Raw genomic sequence first — 24,183 nt, 5'->3', positions numbered from 1 at the left:
CTGGATTCAAATCCACTTTCTTACATATTCCTATATGGCTTTAAGTAAATCATTTAACCTATTTTGGGTGTGATTTTCTTCTTCTAAATTTAAATTAAATGATTTTTAAGGCCCCCTTCTCACTTATAAAGCTGATCTATAATTATATGACCAATGCTTGAATTCTAATAGTTTCTGAAAATCAGATCAAATTTCAGCCTCTATTTCTTTATATTTAAAATGGAGATAACAACAATTACCTACCTCACAAGGTGGATCAATGAAAATATAAGGCACTGTTGAGTTATGAGCTATATAAATGTCAGCTTGTCTTTAACAGAGTTACTGGATAGGTCCTTAAGTCTTCATTCAGAACTCTTCTAATTCTGAATGACCTAGAATTTCATCAATTGCAGTGCTGATTTCTCAGAGAAAAAAAGCAGCAATTTTGATGAGAAATGGATTATAAGAAGCAGTTGCATTAACAGAATAAGGCAACAGATAGACAAGGCAGGAGACAGAAAAAAATAATAAACCAAGCTAATTGATGACTATAAGACATAAAGCAAAAATTTATGCATTTATAAAGACAAAGAGGGGTGTAGAGGGATGTACTTTTAGAATCCCATTCCCTAATTTCCAATAGGTACTAATCTAAGATGCTATTCAGTTTCCTGATAGGGACAAATTCTGAGGTAACATGTTTGTCCATAAACCAGATGTCTTTAAGCACAGTAATTCCTCATTTATTCAGCATTGTTAGGAAATGAGCATAATAGAAAACTGTGGTTGACCTCTTACCCCACTTAACTAGGATGGATTAGATTCAGACCAATATAATCAAGTTAACATAATCAGATAATTAACAGAGGGGAAAAGAACCCAGAACTTGAAATGGGTACCAACAATCATTGATCAAAGTGTCTTCAGACCCAATAGTGACACCAGGTCCCTGATGCCTTCAATATATTTTTACACTTAGCATGTATTTTTGATTCATTCATATTCTTTTAATTTTCTTTGTCCTTTAATTCTCTAGTCAGTCATCATTGGAGGGTCCTTTATCTTTTGCTCCATTGTTATTCACATATTCAATCCTTTAAGACTTAAGGAAAAAAACCACAACCTTTTGCCATAGTTGCCTTGTAGGCACAAAAGAAAGGTTTGTATCTTTTGGGGAATTGAGGGGAATGACAGTCGAGTTTATCATCCAGAACTAGAGTTTTGATCCTAAATGGTGGTACAGATGGTCAGTGCAGATGACAGAGAGATTGCTATTCAATTTGTGTTTCAGACTCTTATTGTACTTCAAAACCAGGACTTAGTATTTATGCAGTGTTTTCTTGATAGTAAATCATACAAAGATAGGCCCAATTGTCCTAGGTTAATCAGCTTGATCAAGAATGATCAATTTTGAAAAAAAAAATCCTATAAATAGTTCTTAAGTACGAGAGATATCATGAATTTGGCCTGGTAAGTAGGAAAATCATTAAGACCTTGGTTCATGCTCTCTCTGACATGAGGGAAAACCCCCCCCAGCAAAACTCAGTTTCCCGAGTCTCCTTAAGATGGTAAGTAACATGCTGAAATGTATTGGTGCAAGGAGTTTTCACATGAGGAATTCTCTATATTGGTAAAAACCCAGGATTGGATTTTTTATTTTTAAGTGATAGTCCAATCAATGAAAGGGAAATTTTGCTATTAGCTGATATGTTAAAGAAACTCAAATTTATTGTATGTTTTCAAGGTAAAGTTGTAGTTGAATGTTTGAAATTTTTTAATTCAACTCTTTTTACAACTTATCCTCACTGAAAAACTTGGAATGGTTTTAATAACTTCAGCTTGGGAGGGGGAGGGTTCCCACTATTAATTAACCATTTGCGTTCATTTTAATTGCAGTAGTCTAGGTCCAATCCATTCTAATAAACTGAAGTAAAGAGCTGAGGTGACTTCTGAACAATTCCAACCATAAAATCACATTTACCTCAATTATGTATTTTGAAATTAAGACTTGTTTTGCCTATGAAACATCCATTAGTCATTCTGTAAGTCAAGCCCAGTCTCAGACACCCAAGTACTTCAGTGATTAGGTCTCCATACATAATCGGTTCAATAGTTATGGTCTCATCAACCAAACATTTTTTCCAGACCAATTTCATGACTCTAGCCCATCTATACTGTCATAATTATCAAGCCTACAAAGTTTGGTTCTGTAATATTTTAATATCTAAGGCTCATAACTGTTACAAAATGCTAACACCTTCCTGAGAAAAAATTAGAAAGGAATTATGATAATTCCTTTAAAAAGGGGGGGGGGTGATTTCTCTAAAAGAGCTTATGTCAATACAGACAGCAGAGGATGGAGTATGCAATGAAAACGGCCACTTATACCACAAAATGCATTATTACATTACACATTTTGTGCTTTGTATTAAAAAAAAAAACCTCAAACCTTTTCATTTATTTAATAAGTAATCTGGAATATGTTAACAAAGCAAAGCAGAGCCTTCCAGGGTAAAAGTGGCCACATGCCAATATGATTTAGATCTGATTAGGGACACATACTCATTACCTCTAAAATGTCAAAGACATACTTATTAAATGACGAGAGAAAATTTTATAGTCTAGTGAACAGACAATAATGCATAACATTCTTATTTCATATTGCTCAAAGGGAATCTAAAATGGCTAAATTGCTCCTTAATTAAGAACATCAAGGAAACTGATGAAAAATTCAAATTGATGCAAGTATTTCCTTCAAGTTAGGATTTGCAAAACAATTAGGTTTCATCTTTCAAATGGGCAAGTTGATGGGCTTCCATCCAAGTTCCAAGCTGTGTCTCATGTTTGAGAAAGGCCTTTCATTTATGAAACATTACTTGTAGGTTTGCTGCTTTTTTTTTAACACATTATAAAAGTGATGGTGGAAAGGAACCTTTTCCACAGATCAACTTGTTTTCATAGCACCTGTAACCACAGATATCACAGAGGGGTACTCCCCATTACTGGCAATTATTCTGAGTCCTCCAATTGTTAGAACCCATGCATTGATTCTGGTTAGCTTAGGAAAAACCTTTAGAAAAAAAATCTAATTTCTTTCCTGAGAAAAACTGAACAACAAATATCAGGCCGGTCTCTACTGTGCAACTATAATTAGTGGTAAAGGCAAGGTAGCGTATAATCAGGAGTGAATGTTTAAATAAAACTCTCCTACAGAATCCTTCTTTCTCCTTCTTTATAGGAATTATTTTTCCATTTTTTAAAATTAAGATTCACAATCTTTTGCAGAAGGCCAGTTGGGGACGGGGAACAGGCCAATGATCCTGTGGAAACGTAGCACATGAACAATTCATACTTCTTTTTTGTTTTAGCAGATGACATGTAAATGATCTGGATGCTAAACAAAATCCCACTGAATACATCCAAAATGCTGCAATGCAATATAGTATGTTGGCAAGAAAGAATTCCACTTAATGTTGACTTCATGTTGTATGTATGGAATTCAGGAACAAAAATACCCTTACATTTCTTGATTTGAGTTTATTTTCCCCAAGATAGTTATACTGACACAGTGCAGTTTTGGGTAATGAGAAAAAAATATATCTATTTAATAAACTAAAAAAGAAATATAGAGTGAAACACTTGGGTGCTAAGAGAGATCAAAGCACTGTTTTAGGAAGTGGCTCATATGAGTATATATATGTTGGTGTGCTGAGTTGCTTCCAATGCTATGATTTTCATCTGTGTACCACTACAAAGAAGAAGAGAAAAAGACATCATTAGTAGTCATTATAAGAATAGGGCAATTTAGGCTATCAAAAAAAATGAAATTTGGGAGTCTTAGTCCTTTTGATTTCTATCTTTTACAACTCTGAGAGTTGTAAATTTGATTGGAAGGAGATATCCATTCATCACCCCACCTCTACAGCCTTTTTTTTTAAGGGAAAATCCTACCTGTTCTACAAAAATCCAACACATACAACCCAGAGATCCTGAGAGCCCTCCTTGTGAATTTCACTATGTGACTTTTAAGGATGTACAAAGATGAAATAAGAGAGACAAAGTGATTTCCTCTTTTCACTAAAGTATAGCTCCCCCCTGGGAAATGACTTGTCCCAGTTTGTCCCTCCAGTTTCAAAAATTGTTCTAAACAGCATTCTTACTTTCTTGTCAGGTAAAAAATATCAATGTTAAAATAAGTGTTAACATTTTGATTTTACTTTTTTTCCACATTTATATACACACCACCAAATGTCTAGGGGAGAAAGGAAAAATAATCCTGAGGTTTTACCTACAAAAAGTCAACTAACTACTCAGGCATAGTATTTGGAATCTGGGGTTTTGACAGATTTTTTTTTCACTTTCCATTTGGGTGTTTGACATTGTGTAGACACAGCTTTACACCCAGAACAGAAATCCCTTACATTGAGCTGCTAATAAGTAACATTACTTGGTTATACCAAGTCACAATTCATTATTGGGCATTCCTATTTATCTAAAGGAATTGATTCTTTTAATAAAAATGTGGCTGGATTAGCATGTCTTGGTTTTTTAAAAAATTCTCTAACAAAACCAACATATCCCAATTCTTATGGAGACCACCACCGAACAAATTACTAGCTCTTCTTGAGGATTTCTGCCTGGTATCAAAATGACTGTTCCCCTCATATAGAATGTGTAACATTGGAGCGGAGTGCCGACTAAAGCAAATATGTTAGTATGGGGTGGAAAAAGACAGGCTTTTCTGGCTAAAACATACAGGAGAGCTGCATTTTAAAATAAATATATAGAGTGACATAGAGATCTATGTATATCTTTTTTTAAAATCTGGAAAGCCCTAGTACAGCAAATGAGTTTGACTTAATACACAGAAACATCTTTCTGTATAGGCAACAAAGGCTCAAGCCGTTTCCGACTTTACAAAACAAGTCTAATTGCTTATTGCCTGTTGTTGTTCAACAAAAGATAACATGGCAATTTCACAAAACTGAAAAGTGGTGATTATTAATATCCTACTGCTGTGATAACTGCTAGTCATCTATACTGAAAAGAAATGGATATTCATATTTTGATCTCTGTTATTACTGCTAGTCTCACTTTAGAACGAAGCTGCTACACATTTACCAGATAAGTGATTAGATTTCAATGGAAATCAGGGAAGATGGTTAAGGAGTCAGATAAAGAGAAACCCAGTGATTTGGCATTCTGAACTTGGGAGATGTGGACCATTCTTGCAGATTTTGTTTAGGGTTCTCTTAACCATTCACTTCAGGCATTTTCATTCTGCATATGGTTCTAGAAGCTCTGCTCTCTTGTCTCCATGTCCTCCTTGATAAGAATGGCAACACTGATATTCTCTTTCCTATCCCCTGGACTTCCCTCAGAAAGAACCTAAGGCAAGGGGTTTCTGAAATTCCCCAGGTCTGTGCTGCCTTCCTCCATCCGGTCTACACTAAGAGGCTAAACCATACCATTGCCTGGAAATCCACACCGGCCTCCACAAGGGCTTTGGAGATCTGGGCTGCCTGCTGAAAATGAACATTATCTGGAATGGGGAGAGAAAGGAAACACTAAGTCACAAAGTGCTCTTTCTTGTCCAGTTCTTTGAATCCGAAAGAGGAAAACAAGTCAAAGAATAAAAGGACCGTCTGAAGTTCTAGGACTCAACAATAACAGTTAGCAGAAGACAAGTGAGTTGTGGAAAGCAACACTGTTTTATTGAAGTAAATGTAACAGTCTTGCCCCCTCATGCATTTGTTTTGTCAGTAGTGAAATTGCAAACCTGTCTGTGATACTAAAAAGTCTAATTAACTGAAACTCACCATCTGCTGTTCCATGAATAAGGAGGTACTCAACTTGTTTAAAATTTTCAGCTCTGCTCATGACTGTTGAATTCTGGAATTGGGGAGAAAAAAAAAAAGAATGTCATTATTCAAAAAAGGATCTGCCATAAACTGATTTTTCACTTCAGTTTACAAAATAAAATGTTTTCAGCTGGGGCCCCCTTTGATACAAAATATAGCAAGCCGCTATTCAAGCAAATGCTGTCTAGTTGCAAGGCAAAATGCACGGGATGCTCTCCTCTGCCTGGGAAACATGGGTTTTGAAATGGATGAAGCGGCTGCTTCTCCTCTGCACATTCTGGAAGTGGGCACCTGGCCCCAAGAGGCGAGGCTTCAGGAAAAGCCACTTGAATCATCACTCTTGTTCAGCCGGGTGCTGTACGTTAGCACAGGGCAGAGGAACATATTAGCAATGTATGTTCCATGGGCTTCTGCTGCTGTGCAGCCAAAAAGTGTATCACCATGGCAACCGGGCATCACATGGTACCATACATGCTACATTTCAAAGAGCCTGTACATAGCATTTTCTGCAACTAAACATACTCTGCAATATGCCATGTGAACTTTGGTCCATATTGCTATACTCTGAATGAAAAGCAAATATTACATGTTTCAAGAACAGATGTTTAAGACCTGGGGAAAAACAATAAATGAGAAATAAAATTAAACACTGGGCAGAAAAGGCCAGATATGGCCTCGAGTTGAACAGTGGAATAGCCTGAATTCCTGGGTAATGGGAAAAGAAGATTGTGGCAGTTGTTTGTTGCCAAAGAAGTACTATAAAAATAAAGAACTGGTTTATTGGAGGAGACTCAAGTTCACAGAATTCTTGTTTAAGCTGAAAAGCTGGTGATCCAAAAGAGAGGAGAGGAGATAGGTCAGACATCTTTGGAAGCGAATGACGTGAGTCTTTTGGTCTGGATTCCAACTCTGCCAATAAAGGGAGGAAGGCACTGGCTTTCCATAGGTGTTGCTGTGTATGGATTCAGGCAAGATCCTTGCTTGCCAAAATTCTGTTCAAGTGAATAACCCTCAATGATTGACCCCAGCAATCAATACAACTGGAAAATCTAAACTGAGCTAGTTCCACAACATCTTTCCAGATCATCAGGGGTATTTCTGATGAGCCACAGAACTTGAGAATGCCAGGCTTAGGAATTACCAGCAGTTCAAGTCCTTTGAGAAAAGGAGATTTAATCAAGCAATCTAGTATGAAGATTACTGAATTCTCAGTGAATACTAGTCCTGCTTCTGTGAATAAGCAACTGTATGACCTTTGACAAGTCACAGATCCTTTATTGACTTCTGCATCCTCATCAATAAAATGAGAGGATTAGATATCAGGAGTTCTTAATCTTTTTTATGTCATGCACCCCTTTGAAATCAATGAAACCATATAGACTCCTTCTAGGAATAAACTTTTGAAATAATTTTTAAAAATGCTAAATCTGAGTTAAAAGTTAGTCAAAATACTAATATGGAAATATGTTAAACACAATAGTATATGTACAACTCTATATCAGATTGCTTGCTGCCAGGGGGAGGGGGGGAGGGAAGGGAAGGTTGTAGAACTCAAAAGCTTACACAAAAAAAAATGAATGTTGAAAACCATCTTTGCATGTAATTGGAAAAAATAAAATAACATTTAAAAAGTTAGCCAAAATAAAGATTTTTTTCCTTCATCTAAATTTATCTATCCCTGAAATCTATCCACAGAGTCTATATGTCCTAGGTTTTAAGAACCCAGTCTCTAAGGTCCCCCCACCCCAGCCTCAATATTGGGATTTTCTAGCTTCAACACAAGATATCATGTGGTCATTTAAGCTAAGAGTTTCCAGGGCAATTGGATGATGCAATAGATATAGTAGATAGAGCACCATCCTTAAGAGTCAGGAGGACTTGAGTTGAAGTCTGGATTCAGACACTTGACACTAGCTGTATGACCCTGTATGATCACAATCCATATGGTCCTTGCCAGTGACCAAAAGCAGAAATCTTGTTATAGTCTGATTTCATTTTTTGCACCTAACCTGTGATATCATTAGCATAAGCTAATAATACGATAAATGATAAACTTTCTCTACTTATGCAAACTGGTCCCTACTGAGAACTTATATTCTTAGTAATTTGTTTAAGGACTTAAAAGGTTAAGGAATTGGTGGCCAAGAATCTCAGATATTGTCCAGTCATACATATGGTAATGATTACAATATAAACACATTTCACTATTCAAATGCTTATGACAGTAATTAAAAAATACTTATTCATAATCTCTTTTTTAAATTTGAGATGAAAAAAAGGCATGATTCTTCATTTTTATTTTAGTGAAGTTTTGATGGCAAATGTGAGCAACCAGGATTGTCAACCAAATTATCTTCTTTCTGATCTAGCTTGTCTAGCTCATCTTTCTGAGTTCAAATCTGGCCTCAGACACATTTGCTGTGTGACCTTGGGCAAGTCATTTAATCCTCTTTACCTCAGTTCCTCATTTGTAAAATGAGTTGGGAGAAGGAATGGCAAACCACTCTAGTATCTTTGTCATGAAAATCCCAAATGGGGCCATAAACAGTTAGACACAACTACAACTAAACAATAACTATCTATTTATCTATGTATGTATGTATATGAACAACACAGACACACACACACACACATATTATATATATATATATTATATATATTTGTAATTAAAGGAAATGCTAACTTTCAGTTAGAGGTTAATAAAGATGGATTTTTTTTCCTCATTCTCATTCAAGGATCCCGCGAGATCTATCCATCGACCACTTGGGAATCCCTTCTCATTATTTAGCTCTTTTTCTCATTTTGCAAATGAAAAATCTAAAAATAAAAAGTCTAGAGGGAATTTTGAAATGGCTTACCCCAAATTACATGAGTAACAACAAGTGGAAAGAGTCATTGGCTCAGACTTTCTGACAGAAAATCCAAGTATCTATGTACTTAAGGCTACTGTGTGTGGCACTGAGCTAGGTCCCAAGACCATTGCCCTTATTGACAACTTGTTCAAAGAGGTTACTGGCAGTGTAGCACTTCAAATTCTTCTGGTATCTGTCCCCTGGCTCAACTGCATACTTCAAAGTAGTCCCTGTCTTTTGCTTTAACTTGGGAATTTGGTCTTTGAGAACTGGTCGATGGCAATAAATGAATACAAGTCTGAGAAATCATTTGATGTTATAGATGAGCCCAGAGAGATATTGACCTAGATAATCTCTAAAGTCTAATTCTGAATAAATTGGCCAGGGGTCCATAACTGGTGTAATAGAGCACTGCCATCTTTATTTGCTTATTAGTTCTCAATTGAATCCTCTTTCCATCAATGGATCATCAAATTCTGTGCATGAAATGATGTCATCACACCCTATTTCCTAGGTTTGCCAGACCCTGTAATGCTACTATTGACACTAATAATATTATGGAGGGGGGCGGCTAGGTGGCGCAGTGGATAGAGCACCGGCCCTGGAGTCAGGAGTATCTGGGTTCAAATTCGGCCTCAGGAACTTAATAATTACCTAGCTGTGTGGCCTTGGGCAAGCCACTTAACCCCATTGCCTTGCAAAAAAAAAAATATTATGGAGGACTGGGCTTAGTCAAGTGGTCTGGATTCTAGTCCTAACACTATCTTTGAGATCTTGAGTAAGTCCTTCTGTGACTCAGTTTTATTAATTATATAATTTAAGAGTTTAAAAAGATGCCCCAAGTTAAGATCTCCTCAAAACAACGTATGAGTCTGTGTCAGGTTCCTTTAGTCCAGGGTTTCTCAAATTGTGATGTTTTTAGACTTTAAGTGTGATTAATTTATAGGTGAGATGATCAAAACTGTGAGTTGTTCCAAGATTCTGGCCAGAATCCAATTTCAGCAACTCTGGGTTTTCCCTTTTAATAGTAGGCTAAGACAAAAGCAATATACCTTGCTCAACTATCAACAATATGATTAGGGATGTCCTTGGTCCTCTATTGCCTGAAGCCCACCAAGCTCTTGGTAAAAAAAAAGAGTTAAAAAGCTTCTGAGAGATAAGAGCTGTGTAAATAGAGAAGTCAATTTTCCCAAAAATTTTCCTTGACAGTATCACAGTCACAAACTGGAGTTGTGTAGATTAGGGCTTTATGTGTTAGCAATATCATCTAAGTGTACTTCTTCCAATTTCTCTCTTTTTTTAAAGGGGCTGTCCTACGGGACTCTAAAATGAGATATTTCCCAGGAGGCACAGCTAATCTAGCAGTTCTACTAATCAAACTTAAAAACCCCATGCTCTTAAGACCTCATCTCTATATTTTGTTTCTAGCTTTTCTTCCCCTAAATGAAATCTTTCTAATGGTTCAATATTTATTTTTCCTGGTGAGAACAGACTGAACCCCTCACAAACTCAGTCCATCATTACCTTGGCCTATGGATGAGAAAGGTAGAGTGTCACCTAATAAAGTTTCATTTTATTCCCTTGTCTCAAACACCAAAGAAGGAAAAACTTATTCTTGCAAACTCTGAGAGCAAAGTATCCCAGCAAGCTTCAAACTTACTTGTAGGGAGACATAGAAACATAAAGGACAGTTAACATGGAATGTGATAACTACTGGAGTTTGGAACAAAACAATTTCTGGTGGTTGTTATATGTACATTTTTTTTTCTTAAATGAAGTGAATGCAGGCTGAAAGAAGACAATTTTTATAAACAAGTAAAACCCTGAGCCTAAGATAAATGTTGTGATGTACACACTGTAGCTGTGATGAACTAGACATGGTGAGAAATGCAACATACTGAGAAAAAGAGGAAAACTGTGATAAAAGTGTCACGACGCAAATTGTTTTACATTAACAATATTACACCACAAAGAAAGAAAGACAAATACTCTAATACAGCAGGAGGAGAGGAAAACAAAAGCCTTCAATGTCAGGATGAGAGAAAAAACTTCCTCTGAAAATATAGGCTGCCATGAGTTCATTGACAAGGGCAGTAGGAAAGAACATCCTTGGACTAAAGACCCTCCAGAATGAAACAGGTGAGAATGGGGCAAGATCTCCCTCACATTTGCAAAGCAAAACAGAATCTCTAGCCTCAAGACCCTGATGCATCTGTGCAGGTAAATCTGGGTTTCTCAGCCTCTGCAATGACAACTGTGTCTCCAATTGGAGATTTGCAGAGCCATTCAACATGAGACTAAGAATACTGGCTCAAGCTTAACTCTTATTGCTTATTAAGTGTGCCCTGAATGCAAAGAATAACGGCACTTACAGGTGAAATGTATTTGGAGAAGGTGGCGAGGGGGGGCCTTAATTTAATAAGCTTCATATCAAAAAAGAACAGCAAGTTATTGGCACTAGTAACCACATAATTTGTTTGTCTGTCATAAGATTAAACAAACACCTCATTTCACAGATAAGGAAACAAGAGAGATAAGTGACTTGCCAAAGATCACAAAGGTAGAAAGTAGCAAAAGACAAGATTTGAACCCACTTCCTCAAACTCCAAATACAGAATTTCTTCCAATTTTTTTCTTTTATTTTTTTTTTGCTTGTTTTTGCAAGGCAATTGGGTTAAGTGCCCAAAGTCACACAGCTAGGTAATTATTAAATATCTGAGCCTGTATGTGAACTCAGGTCCTCCTGCCTCCAAGGCCAATGCTCTATCCATTGCACCACCTAGCTTCCCCTACTCCGTCCAATTTTCAAAACGTATAATTCACTAATTAAACTGCATTAAGAAAAAAAGTCAATGTTTCAAGTTAGGGTCTAGGTCATTTCTCACCAATAGATATAAATGCAGAAATAAAAGAGGCACCATGTAATAAGTGGGTAAGGATATGGATGGCAGTACTGTTGGCATAAGCCTGAGGATAGAAACTTCCGGGGAGTATTGGTGCCAGCAGCAGCCTGGCAAAGAGAAATGGAAAGTACTGGTCCAGTGGCAATACCAATTCAGCAGCATTCACTATGTGGAACTTTTCATACAAGCACTAAGAAGAACCATCTGTGGCTGCTTGCTTGATCATGCTGGTTCATAAACTATATTCCAACAAATGAACCTTTGTATTATTAAAATTTAAAGAAGAGACAAGCTAGCAATAAAACTTTATGCTCCTTTATGCACTTTGTGGTCAATGCAACATGTGGACCACTTTGAATATACTCTTCTTGTTAATAGAAGGCAGAACAATATTATCAACAACAGTATATCATACATAAGAGATTTGCCAGTGAACCACTGAGTTTTTCCCAGTACTTCCATGTGTTATTAGTTTGAGGTTCCTTGCTATGCCCTCTTGATGTGCCCAAATTTCTAATTAAGAAGTAATTCAAAGTTCAGTGTGAGAATGGATCATCAGATCTCACCCTTCTTTTCTTTTCTTTTTTTTTTTTTGCAAGCACAGCTGATGCCACAGTAAAGGCAACAGAAGATATTTAAGAATAACTGAATTCACCTAAGCACATCCCTTGCCCTGACTGTTTACGTATATCCAACAACTGCACTTCATGGACTGTGGCTGAATGATTACCTTTCACAACCAGTCAGAGGAGACTCAACCTTAGGGCTTGCCGAGCATAACTGGCTTCTTTAAAGATCACACAGCAGTCAACATTTTATCAGCACTCAACAAACAAGTTGAGGCTTGGCTTAAATCTGAAGGTCTCTCTCCCTTTGGCATATTCTGGGATAATAGAACAAATGTCAAATCAGTACAAGATGGCATATTTACAAAATTGCACCCTGTTTTGCATAACCTAACGATGCAGCAGTTCTTAAGGATTGAACATTTCAAATCTGCTAGCAGAAGATTGCCAAATCTATGACTGTTTCAAACACTTGCCAAAAGCCTATCAAATTCTGAGCAAAATGCAAAATAAATCTCCTCTACAAGTTAAATCAGTCCCTTCTTTGTGTTCCAGGCTGCCCTTTTCTCTTGGCTCTAGGGATGAGCCCTAGACTCCATTTCAGTTGGCTTTAAGACCTAAGTTCCTTGTTTTCTATGGGTTCCAAAGTCAACACTTTCTCCTGATTGATTCTTGCCCCATTTTTTTTTGTCCATGCTCTGGTCCTTCCTTCCTCCTTTACAATCCTTTTGAATGATCCTACTCTACATTGGGCCAACTTCATATCCAAACCTAAACTTAACATTATCTGCTACTCATCTTTCCTTTATCCCTACAACTTGAAATAACCTCCTGCTTGTTTTTATTTAGCCAAATAGTGTCAAACCAAACTTTCAAGTCCCACTCCACAAGCAGCCTTCTCTGATAATGCCAATGATTTCCTTTCTTCCTGACTGCTTTTAACACTTATTATCTGTCACACACTTGGACACAATAATATTCACTGTGATATTTTAATCATTCAACATTTATTAAGCACCTACTAAATGTGGAAACTTTTCAAGGAAATAGGGAAATAAAAAGTTTCAATAAGATATTATTTCTGCCCTTGTGGAGCTTATAGTCTAATCATTATTCATTTCTTACTATTTAGCAGTTTTATGAATACATACTTTACTTTAGCTCTTCAAGAAGATGACAAATAACTTGGAAGTAAAGATCATGCCATGTACTTATTTTTATCTTTGCTACCCAACCAAAGCATTCAATAAATACTTGAAAGAATGATGAAAGTCTAACTCATGTCAATATATTATGTTCAATGACAGCACCAAAGATGGTGTTGCATTTGATGTGCACAGGTGTGGGGAAGACAGACCAATGAACAATCACCATACCTTTCATCACTGGATCCAAGGGAAGAATCCACTCTAGTTTGAAGCTTCACTTGCTGTATTTAGGGTCTGACATTTTTATGGTTATTTCATTGGCTTCATGATTGCTTTGTACACACTGAACAAACTTTTGCTGAGTGTTGTATATCTATTCTATTCCATTGTTGCTTCCAGAATTCTATATTGATAACACATCGTTTAAACTGGTATTTCCACACGTCCCTATTACATGTCTGTTCTGATTGCAGTTATTCAACAACAGCTACCCAGTAAGAGCCGTTCATCTTTTCTGATGCCAGTCATTCACCACATGTGGTCAGAACCCTAGAAAGAGGCAGTAGTATGGCTGTGCATATCTATGTTAAACTGAGTCCTAGTTGTCCATTGATAGTGATTCTATCATGCTATTTGATATTGAATATGTTGGTACCATCAAAGTCGTTCAAAGAACTGTTATTTCCCTTTTCTTATTTTTACCTCTCACCATATGTAACTTGGTTCCATTTAAATAACTGATAGGGAGAATGTTTAATGTCCTTCCAGTTCCCATTCTGAAATGTTAAGTGGAACTCTTATTTCAAAATATTTAGTTTTCCTGGTAATTTGGGCTTCCTCCAAAGGCTTCCAGATTTCGATTATGAATGACCTTATGGAGACTGTTTTTCATCAGCTCATCATGTCTAGCTAAATATAACATTCGTCCCTTCTCAACTATATCCATCTAGATTCAGTGGCCATCCATCATATGTGGGGAACCTCCAGAGTAAAAGCAACAATGTAGAATTATCTAGATAATTGCAAATTCACTAGAGATTGCTCAACTTTATACCATCCAAGACTACATATCCTGTAAGTGCTCAAAAAATTTGACTGACAGATTGAGTTGATACAGCCAAAGAATGGGGAAGTGTGTTGTTTTCAAGGCATCTTCCCATGGCCCACTCAGATATAAGGTTGGTGAAAGACTCCAAAAAAGATTCCCTCCCTATTTTTTTAATTTCCAAAAAGAATATGTAAGAGGAAGTAAGAAGAGGTAAAGAAGAGATAGGGAGAAGAGAGAATTCAGACAGAGGAATGGGCAAAGGAAAAAAATAGAAAATAGGAGTGTGTACAGAGCTAAAAGGGTCCAAAGGGGCAGCTGGGGACATTGGAAGAAGTAACTCCCCTAATATCCCTGCCAGAAACAAAAGCAGATTCATTTTTAAAAACAAAGGAGGGCAGTGCTATTCTGATTCCTGCAGTGCACCAAAAATAGGTATCTAGGTTCAATTATTCCACATACAGAGGAAGCTACTTACCACTGTGGAAACAATAATTCAATCAATATATTCTCATTACTTTCCCCTGCCCACCTAACTACCACCCTCCCACCCTCCCAAATAAATCTTCTGAGTAACACATTGGGAACCTTTAGCTCCCTGGTACTGGCAGTTTTAATGTGTCCGTTGCCAGCAATGGATGTTGTGCCAAGAAAATCCGACTCCTGGCGTGAAAGGATTAAACAGTCCTCTGGTGCCATCTGCGCAGTGAAGTGAGAGAATGACTTTGTGCACCCCGTGTGCTCATGTTACCATTGGCAGCATGAGAGTGACTCCTATTTACATTGCTACCTAACGCAGCTAACGCGGGGGGTGCAGCATGAGGGTTTAAGGGAGAAAGATGAAAAGTGTCACTGCCCAAGTGGAGTCAATAGGAAAAGACACGGAGAAAGGAGAGAGACCAAAAATGACTGTTGGAAAACTAGTCACCAAAGCAGGAGAATCCTGGGTGACAGAAGTGTCCAATCAGTCAGCATGCCGAGCATGGGTGAACTAGCCCTTCCAGACTTCCCAAGGAGCATGTGGTCAAAACTTTTTTCATATACTACCATATTCTAAATATCTACTGTAGACAATAGTAATTCCACAGGCAATACATATATTTGAAATCCATGTAATTTTTAATATTCAATAGTTTTCTGTTCCTGGGCTTAAATTCTAACTTGATATTTGCAAAAACATCAGCAACAGTAACCCCAAGATGGATGCTTTCCAGATGGAGTTTTCAAGGCAAGAACAGAGCAAGTGTAAAAGAAATCTCATTTCAAAAGGGTAGAATCAGTTTTTTCTTGATACATTTATTGCCCCTTTATAAATTAATCATTTTATGAATTATTATAATATAGAAACACAGATTACCTGGAAAGGTGCTCAGAGGGCAACAACTCCAAGTCCATAATTTTTCAGATGAAGAAACTGAGGTAAGAAAATGTTAAGTGACTTGCCCAAAGTAATAAAAAGGCCAAGATTCAACCCAAAATCTGCTGGCTCCAAAGCCAGTATTCATTCCTCCAGACTAGAGTAGTCCAAAAATGCAGCCCACACAGTCCGATTTTATGCAGCCACCTCTGGGTTTACTAACTGTTTTAGTAAGCCAAACTCAGCTACTGCAGAGTTCTCACTAAAATGGCAAATCAAAATATATTGTCTATTGTTTCAATAAAAACTTTTAAAAGTAAGGTTGGACAGCCTTGCTCTAGATCACAGTGCCATGTCTTGGTCAAACAGAAGAGATTGCAAAACAAGCCTTGGCAGTACAAGCAAACGAAAATAAACAGAATTAAGATTAAGATTACCTCATAAAGTCAAATACTCTGCTTTGGTCTCAAGGATCCCAAGGTCATAACACTAATAAGGATATTTATACAACAAACATTGCTTATGGTTCAGGTATTAATGATACAAATGCAACCTATCTTTTGAAATTCATGCATATAGTTTCTTATTATATAGAAATGACAACAAATTAATCTTGCCATGGCTATTTTCTTGCTTCTCAAAAAGATGTCTGAGTCTCTTTTTGGATATGATCAATCAAAGATGACTTACTTTGTAATGCTGAATAAGAATTTGCTAATAGAAAGAGGAAAGGGAGAATATTTCTTGAAGACACTGAAACTGGCAGTTCTCACTTTCCAAATAGTTTGATCCACATTTCCATTTCAAATAAATGATTGTTAACCCAAAGGGAATCCTGCTGCCTTGGGTTGGTATCTACACTAGGATGGACCTACTGATGATAGATGTGTCTCAACCATACTTTGAACTCTGCAGTCCATCTGTGAAACAACCTGCCAGTTGGTTCTCCACCATCAGGCTACCAGCCTGTTTGATGCCACTAAACTCAACATGTTTAGTTCAGGGACTGTTTACTATGTTTTCATGGGCACTGCCCATCTCAATTTCTTATAGTCAAATTGTTGTGCAAGAAAATGAAAGATGTAGATGCAATCACTGGATAATAGAATTTAGAGCTGGAAGGGACCTCAGAGGCCAACTAGTCTAATACCCTCATTTTACAGTAAAATGAGGCAACTGAGATCCTCCAGAGATGAAATGACTTGCTCCAAGTCACACAGGTTGTGTAAGTGACAGAGGCTGGATTGGAAGCCAATTTCTCTGGCTCAAAAGTCAGCAGCCTTTCACCTGTACTCTACTGCCACAAAATGGTGCATGTTTAGCCAGAAGTAAAAAGTTATTTACTCTATTAAAAGAGATGATACTCTTTAGAGGTTCTATATAATGCTTAAAAAGTTTTCTAGCCCCTGAAGGAATATTGAACTCAGTTTGTTATTTTCAAAATTGTAATTTATACTATGAAAACACTGATCTACCTACTACTATGTATGTTTTCAAAACACATTAAGATTCCAAATGAGTATCTCAATATGTTGTTACTCTCCTTCCATTATTAAAATATATTCTTTATTTTAAAAGTACTTTTAATTTTTTTAACTTCTTACTTGTGGCATGCAAAATAACTTTATAATTTCACACAGATCAAGGAAAAGTATCATTATTGAATTCAAAAATCAAAACAGGAAAACACATTAAATAATAGCTCCTAATTACATGGGTTCCTGACACAGAGAAAAATTTATTTGACTTGGACTAGAAATGTTCTTTCAAATGCTGACACTTACTGAAGAAAATTCTTACAGAAAAGAATGGGAGATGTGCTATATAGAGTTTAAGGATAAAATAAATATTACAATTGTATAGCCTATACTTGGGAAAACCCCAAGTGTGTTTTTAAACCACCTGTGTAGTGTCTACATAAGAAGTTTTTTTCAGGGAATGAAAAAAAAAATTCTAAATATGTACTGCGAGACATTTAGAATGCTTTATTGGAATTTGAAATCAATGCAAATTGTTGTTTCTTACCTTGTAGTGGTCAAGATTATCTTCTGGAGTTGGCATTCCCATGTAGCGTTCTGTGTATACTGAGTCTATGTGATCAGAAGAAACAGCTCACTTCATACAAGAGGGATTTTTTTTTCTTTTAAAAGGCTTAATTTATAGACATTTTTATCCATGTTAAGTGATAACAGCATTAAAATAAAAGTAGGAAACTGAAAAATCCCCCAAATATGTATGTGTGTGTGTGTGTGTGTGTGTGTATATAGAGAGAGATTATATAGCTATAGACATATAAAATGCAATCCCAGAAACATACAATCTTGTAAGACATACATGAAACTCTACCAACAATGTTATATTCCCTTAGTATATGGCTCTAATACATTCTACACTTATTCCTAACAATTTAGAGTTTGGGACTCAGCTTGTGGATTGAAGAACATTGTGTCCTAAGCCAAACTAGATCATTCACAAATTGAATAATCATCCAACTACAGAAAATGGGGAATTTACTTATGAGCTACAAAATGTTAGATTCTTACAAAGAACCAATTTCTCTAGACCCTTTTGAGATATTTCAATTGGATCATGATATAATTTACCTTAACTGTCTAAATGAAATGAAAGAACATTTAAGAAACTTCCATGAGGCTATTTAGGGGAGCTTGGGGGATTGCTCATGACTAGCCACTAAAGTACTCATTCCTGCATTTTTAAATGCAACTTGGAATTTCTACATAATGAACTTGATTAGAATTTTAGGTAAGAACTATTTCTATTTGTTATATTCTGTATTATTTGCCATTTGCTTTGCATATTCATACACCAGCTCAATTCCATTATCAAAAGCACAGTGATCAATTACTGGTTTTTACCTCAAATTCAGAGATATAGCTAATGTGAACCCTAAGACAAAATGAATTAAATTCTGCCTGTAGAAAAGTATATAAAATACCTTAACTGTTAAACAAGGAACAGGTAAAAAGTTAACTCAACATCCCTATTATGGTGATAGACACATATATCTACACACTGCTTATGTATTGCCTTTATTTACAAATACACACACACACACACACACACACACACACACACACACAAGAATAATAAAGCTATAGTACCTTGGCACCAAAAAAAATACTCTTAGAAGGTCATTTCTTTGCAGAAATGGATAATTAAGAGTGTGGGAAATTATCTGGCTTTTTTTGGATAAATTAATTTTGCTGAACAGTTTTATACCCTCTTTGTTAGTTTTTTTTTTTTAAATAAGGGATGACACTCAGGAAAGGGGACAGTTACATTGGGGAATGTAGGTGATATGCAAACATTATATAACAATAAAATTTTATGGCTCTCATTCATGGCATGCTATCCTTCCTCTGTTCTATTAACCTCCCAATCACCTTGACTTGTTTCAAATAAATTGTTCCTTCTATAGGAAGCCTTCCCACTATCCCATAATTCCATTGTCTTGCCTATTTTAATTATTTCTTATTTATCCTATATATAGTCTGCTTGTTGCTCCCCATAAGAGACTTGTAGACAGGAACTGTCTTTTGTCTCTTTTTGCATTCTTGAATGCTTAGCACAGAGGATGGTATACAGTATGCACTTAATAAATATTAATTTTCTTAATAAAAATAGAAATGTATATCCAATTCTCATCTTGGGTTCTGAAATAGAATTTTTGTTTTCCTGCCAATTGGACCCTAAACATGAGAAAGAAAAGTCTCTTCTGGAAATGCTTTGGAGTAGATCCTTAGAAATGATCATGATACAATAATAAAGAATGTGGTTGCTGTGTTTGTGAAAATCTGTTCTCTGGACTCAGATAAGAAAAAAGACAACTTGTGATTTCACTGATATGAAGAAACTCCTTTTACTGATACTAGTCAGCACTTTCTTGGCAATTCAGTCTTAAATGGTTGTCTGGAACACTGACAGGGGCTTCCCATGGTCCTCTAACCAGAACATATCAGATGCTTAGCCACATCCCAGAGTCTTGCTGCCTCAAAGGCCACCTCTACACTACTCCATGATGCCTCTCCATCAATGGGAAAACTACAATTTTGTATTAATAGCCATTTCTGAGAAGTCTCATCAAAGGGGACCTCATCCAAACACAATTCACATTCTATGTCTTCCTAAACATCTTTTGAGATAGATGACTGGTATTAGAGAGTAGCTTGAGAAGTTATTCTTAATTCAAAGGATGAATTTTTGTTGGTTTTCTGCAAAATCATGATTCACTGATTTTTCTTCAAAAAACTAATAAGAAATTATTTGAAATGTTAATCACAAATAGTAATTTCTTTACATATTTCTAACAGAAAATGATTTAAAACTATGTCCATTTAAAAAAATAGCTTCCATAAAATTATTGTGAATTTGAAAACTTTTATCTCACGGCTTATAAGGAAGGCTATTACTGTTCACCATTCAATAGTTTATCTTCTCAGCTATGAAAGCAAAAGCATAAGACACACTTATGTCAAGAAATTATCACTGAGGAAGGGGTTCCTCCCGTTAAGTGTGATTTTTTTTGTTTCTGAAAAATCTTAATTTAAGATGGAAAAAACTATCATTGTAGTTGTTCAACACATTTTAATAAAGTTATTTTTCGGGGCGGCTAGGTGGCACAGTGGATGGAGTCAGGAGTAACTGGGTTCAAATTCGACCTCAGACACTTAATAATTACCTAGCCGTGTGGCCTTGGGCAAGCCACTTAACCCCACTGCCTTGAAAAATCTAAAAAAAAAAAATAAAGTTAGTTTTCAAATAAGGACAGACATTGCTTCTACAATACCACTAAGGATGATTTATTATAGTTTAAAAGGATAACATGGGTTTTTAAAAAGCTTAAGCTTTTCTTAAGCTGATCTACAAATTTCTTTTTTTTAATTACTTTAAAGATTTTATTCACTCTGAGCTCCATAATTCCTCCTCTGATCCCACCCTCCTCCCCCCAACCCCCACAGAAGGCAATCTGTCAATCTCTACATTGCCTCCATGGTATACATCTGATCTACAAATTTCAAACAAAATTCTGATTTAATTTTACCCTCTTGTTTCCTTTGGGAAGAAGGTAGAAATTAAGTAATTAAGTTTAAAAAAGCAAAGAACTCAGACCTTAAGTAATGTTCACCAATTGGGGAATAAATAGCTGAACAACTTTGTGGTATATAAATATAATGAATATCACTATGCTATTAAAAAGTAAATTCAGACCCCTGAGTAGGATGAACTGATGTGAGCAGGGTAAACAGAATCAATACAAATATACAGGAATAAAAGCATTGTAAAGAAAAGCTCTTAAAACTTATAAAGTTCTGTTCAGTGCAATGATTAATTGAGGACCTAAAGGACATAGGATGAGACATGTTTCCACTGAGAGAACACATTGACTCAGAAGGAAAATCATGTTTGGACATGGTCTCTGTGTGTATCTATTCTGAATGACTAGATTTATTTATGGCAAAGTTTTCACACACACACACACACACACACACACACACACACACACACACACACACACATAGACATAAACAAAACTTTTTTAGGGAGGGAGATTTCTTGGGGATGGGAAAAGGAATTAGCAAATGATGCTTCCCAAAAAAAAGTCACTGAAACTTATTTTAGGCCACCAGTGATCTTAAAAACCAAATCTTAAAAAAACACAAGAAAATAAATAGAAAAGTTAATATTTAGAAAATAGTCCTCTGGAAAATAAGTTTATCTTTTATGATCAGGAATCTAATAATATTCACTAAAATTGGTTTTGTAGAAAAAACTGGATTCTATTTCCTACATTACATTATTTGAATGACAAATGTGTATTTTTGTGAAATGTAGGATTAGACTATTTAATATTTACTCACCATATTCACATCAATGAATCTGTTTTTATATTACATCCAGGTCTTGAGACAACAGCAAATGAGAACTAGGAAAAGTACCTTTCCCCCCCCTATTCCTCTACTTCCCAATTATCCTTCTGTCCTTAGAGTGGGGAACTGGGTATCCCTTCTATGAAAGCTTTCATCCTCTCTAATAAGTAGGGAGGAGAACTAGACCTGTGGGTTTCATTAGCATATGGAACCAATTCCCTCTACAAGAGCACATGGCACTTTCTCTGCAACCTATAGTCTTCAAAAGTTGCTTAGAATACTGAGAGATTGAGTGACTTATTTGGGTCAGATAGCCTGTTATACATTAGAGGAGAGCCTTAGTCCAGTTCTCCAGCCAATATGATATATACAACCTCTCATTAGCAGTGGAATGAAATTTAAACCTTCCAGAAAAGCATTGGAATGTTCTTTTCCCCTTTCTAGTTCAAGTCCTAATTACAGGTGCTCTGTTCTGTTCCTGAAGGAAGATAATCCAACTTCCCACCAGACGCTAATATGTGAATGCTAAAACTAAATTGGAGAAAATACAACTATCTGCCTACAAAGAGATGCCATTTGGGATATTTTAGAAGCTGATCAAAAGAATATGTCAAGATACAAACTATATAGAAAGCATGTGATATTTGTAAGCCCCCTAGAATTTCACAAAAAACAAAGCCACTTACCATAATATTCCCATCGTGCTACAGGGGCTACAGCTATTCCACACTTGAAGATCCCACTGCCTGATCCTAGGACCATTGAGGAGACATATCCACCATAGGACTAAGGGATGAATATACCCATAATTATTTATTTATAATGGAAAGAAAAGAATAAAGATATCTCCTAAACAACTGTTTGCTAAATTTTTTTCATCTTTCTGTACTGTAAATCTAGAGACAGGAAATTTCAAGGCTACTCTTCTTTTAAAACTCTGGTATCTTTTCTTGATAGATTTGATGAAAACGGATGGGAATATGCCACCTCTTCCTTCTCCTTGTTCCCTTCTTGACTATATTCAATTCAGCTGAGAAAACATACATTACAAGCCCAGACATTTAAACTGGAATCTTCCTTACAATGGTAGGGTAAGTGCATTTCCTTAAACAGATCACAGGATATACTACTATAAAGTAAAAGGTAATTTAAACTTATAATTTTCTAGTATGAATTTAGACTAATAATAATGGCAAGTATTTATGGATCTTTATAAGATTTAAAAAGTACTTTATTTCCATGCATTATCTCATTTGATTCTCACAGCAACATGAGGTAGGTACTATTATTATCTTCATTTTACAGATGAAAGAAACTGAAGCTGAGTAGTTCAATCACCTAGGTAATAAGTATCTAAACATTTGAACTGGTCTTCTTGACCCAAAATCCAAATTTTTTCATTACATTACCCAGCTGTCTCAAATAAAGGCACCATTAATATTGTTCAGCCAATGGGGTGATCAAAATGTCCTCCAATAGTTTAAAAGAGCGCATGTATCTTCTCTATTTTATTCTAAATCAAAGAATATAAGATGGGATCTCAAAGATTTAAATTCAACCCTCTACTTTTAAAAATGAGATAAACCTGAGACAGGAATAGAGAAATTAATTCATCTATGCTATTTTAGTTAAGATTCTGCTAAAAAAAAAACAAAAAACTCCAGTCCAATATTTCTTTTATGCTGGACCTTTTAAAATGACACTTATTATCCAATAAAGAAACTTTAAGACATAGAGAAAAAAAACTAGTCACACCAGTCATGATTTTATTCTATGATTGTTTGCTCATCAAAGGAAAGACTTTCTGTTCTGAGAGACATGTAATAAATAACACAAATATTGATTCACCAACCAAACAACTACTCACCCAGCCCCAAATTGCGATTCGTTTTTCATCCACAAAGCTCATTTTCGAAAACTGTCTAAAATATCAAAAGTTCATTGGATTAAGCTCAGTATCATGCAGAAATGTAACCCACCTTTTTTTAATTTACCTATGATTTTTAAATGAAGATGAAAAGAAAATTAGAATCTAAAACCTCTCCAAAAAGCCATGAAAATCAAATAACCACTTGAGATTAATTTCCAATTTTTAATATTAAAATAGTTTAATTCTAAGAAACAAAAATCAAATGTTTTACCTTTTGTTGGATTCCATGGAATGTTCTTAGCTTAATTTGTATGTGTGCGGGTGTGTGTGTGTATGATTCACAGAAAACAAATCCTGGCAGTTTTTTTCACAGCTTTATATAAAAATTTGCAGCCCAGATGCACTTTTCTTTACATAATTGAATTTAAATCTATCCAGATGTTTGTGAGTTCGAGAGTGACTGCCCTTGCAATGCAGCAGCCCAAGGGCCAGAGAGAACATCTGGGGATCTAGTGAGTGGGAAGGATTTTTTTTTTAAAAAATGTATCATTAAGCTTTCTACCTAAAAACCTAAACACCATTCACTCAAATAGTTTTCTCAAATGTTGGGTGTTGATTAGCTCAGCACCTTCCAAAAGAAGGCAATTGTGAATATCATGTTTTACAAAATCTCTGCCTGACAACATGGACCTGGACAGAAATGTGAGAGCT

At 35.9% G+C, this 24,183-nt stretch overlaps 1 protein-coding gene across 2 annotated transcripts in view; it reads right to left on the bottom strand.

Annotated features, from left to right (window-relative positions):
• Positions 1-2,885: 2,885 nt before the first annotated feature.
• The window catches only part of DPP4 (dipeptidyl peptidase 4), a 109,017-nt gene continuing 87,719 nt past the window's right edge, over positions 2,886-24,183 (bottom strand). For both annotated transcript variants that reach the window (XM_074215848.1, XM_074215849.1), the window contains 6 exons: positions 23,470-23,524; positions 22,289-22,388; positions 17,740-17,804; positions 5,802-5,874; positions 5,451-5,524; positions 2,886-3,730 (listed from right to left, as the gene is read on the bottom strand). In XM_074215848.1, coding sequence (XP_074071949.1) covers positions 3,629-3,730; positions 5,451-5,524; positions 5,802-5,874; positions 17,740-17,804; positions 22,289-22,388; positions 23,470-23,524 — 469 coding nt within the window. In that variant the 3' untranslated portion in view covers positions 2,886-3,628. The remainder of the gene's footprint in view (positions 3,731-5,450; positions 5,525-5,801; positions 5,875-17,739; positions 17,805-22,288; positions 22,389-23,469; positions 23,525-24,183) is intronic.

The sequence above is a fragment of the Macrotis lagotis genome, chromosome 1, assembly GCF_037893015.1.
Source record: "Macrotis lagotis isolate mMagLag1 chromosome 1, bilby.v1.9.chrom.fasta, whole genome shotgun sequence".
NCBI classification, from domain to species: Eukaryota; Metazoa; Chordata; class Mammalia; order Peramelemorphia; family Peramelidae; genus Macrotis; species Macrotis lagotis.
This window is presented reverse-complemented; position numbering and strand designations above follow the sequence as displayed.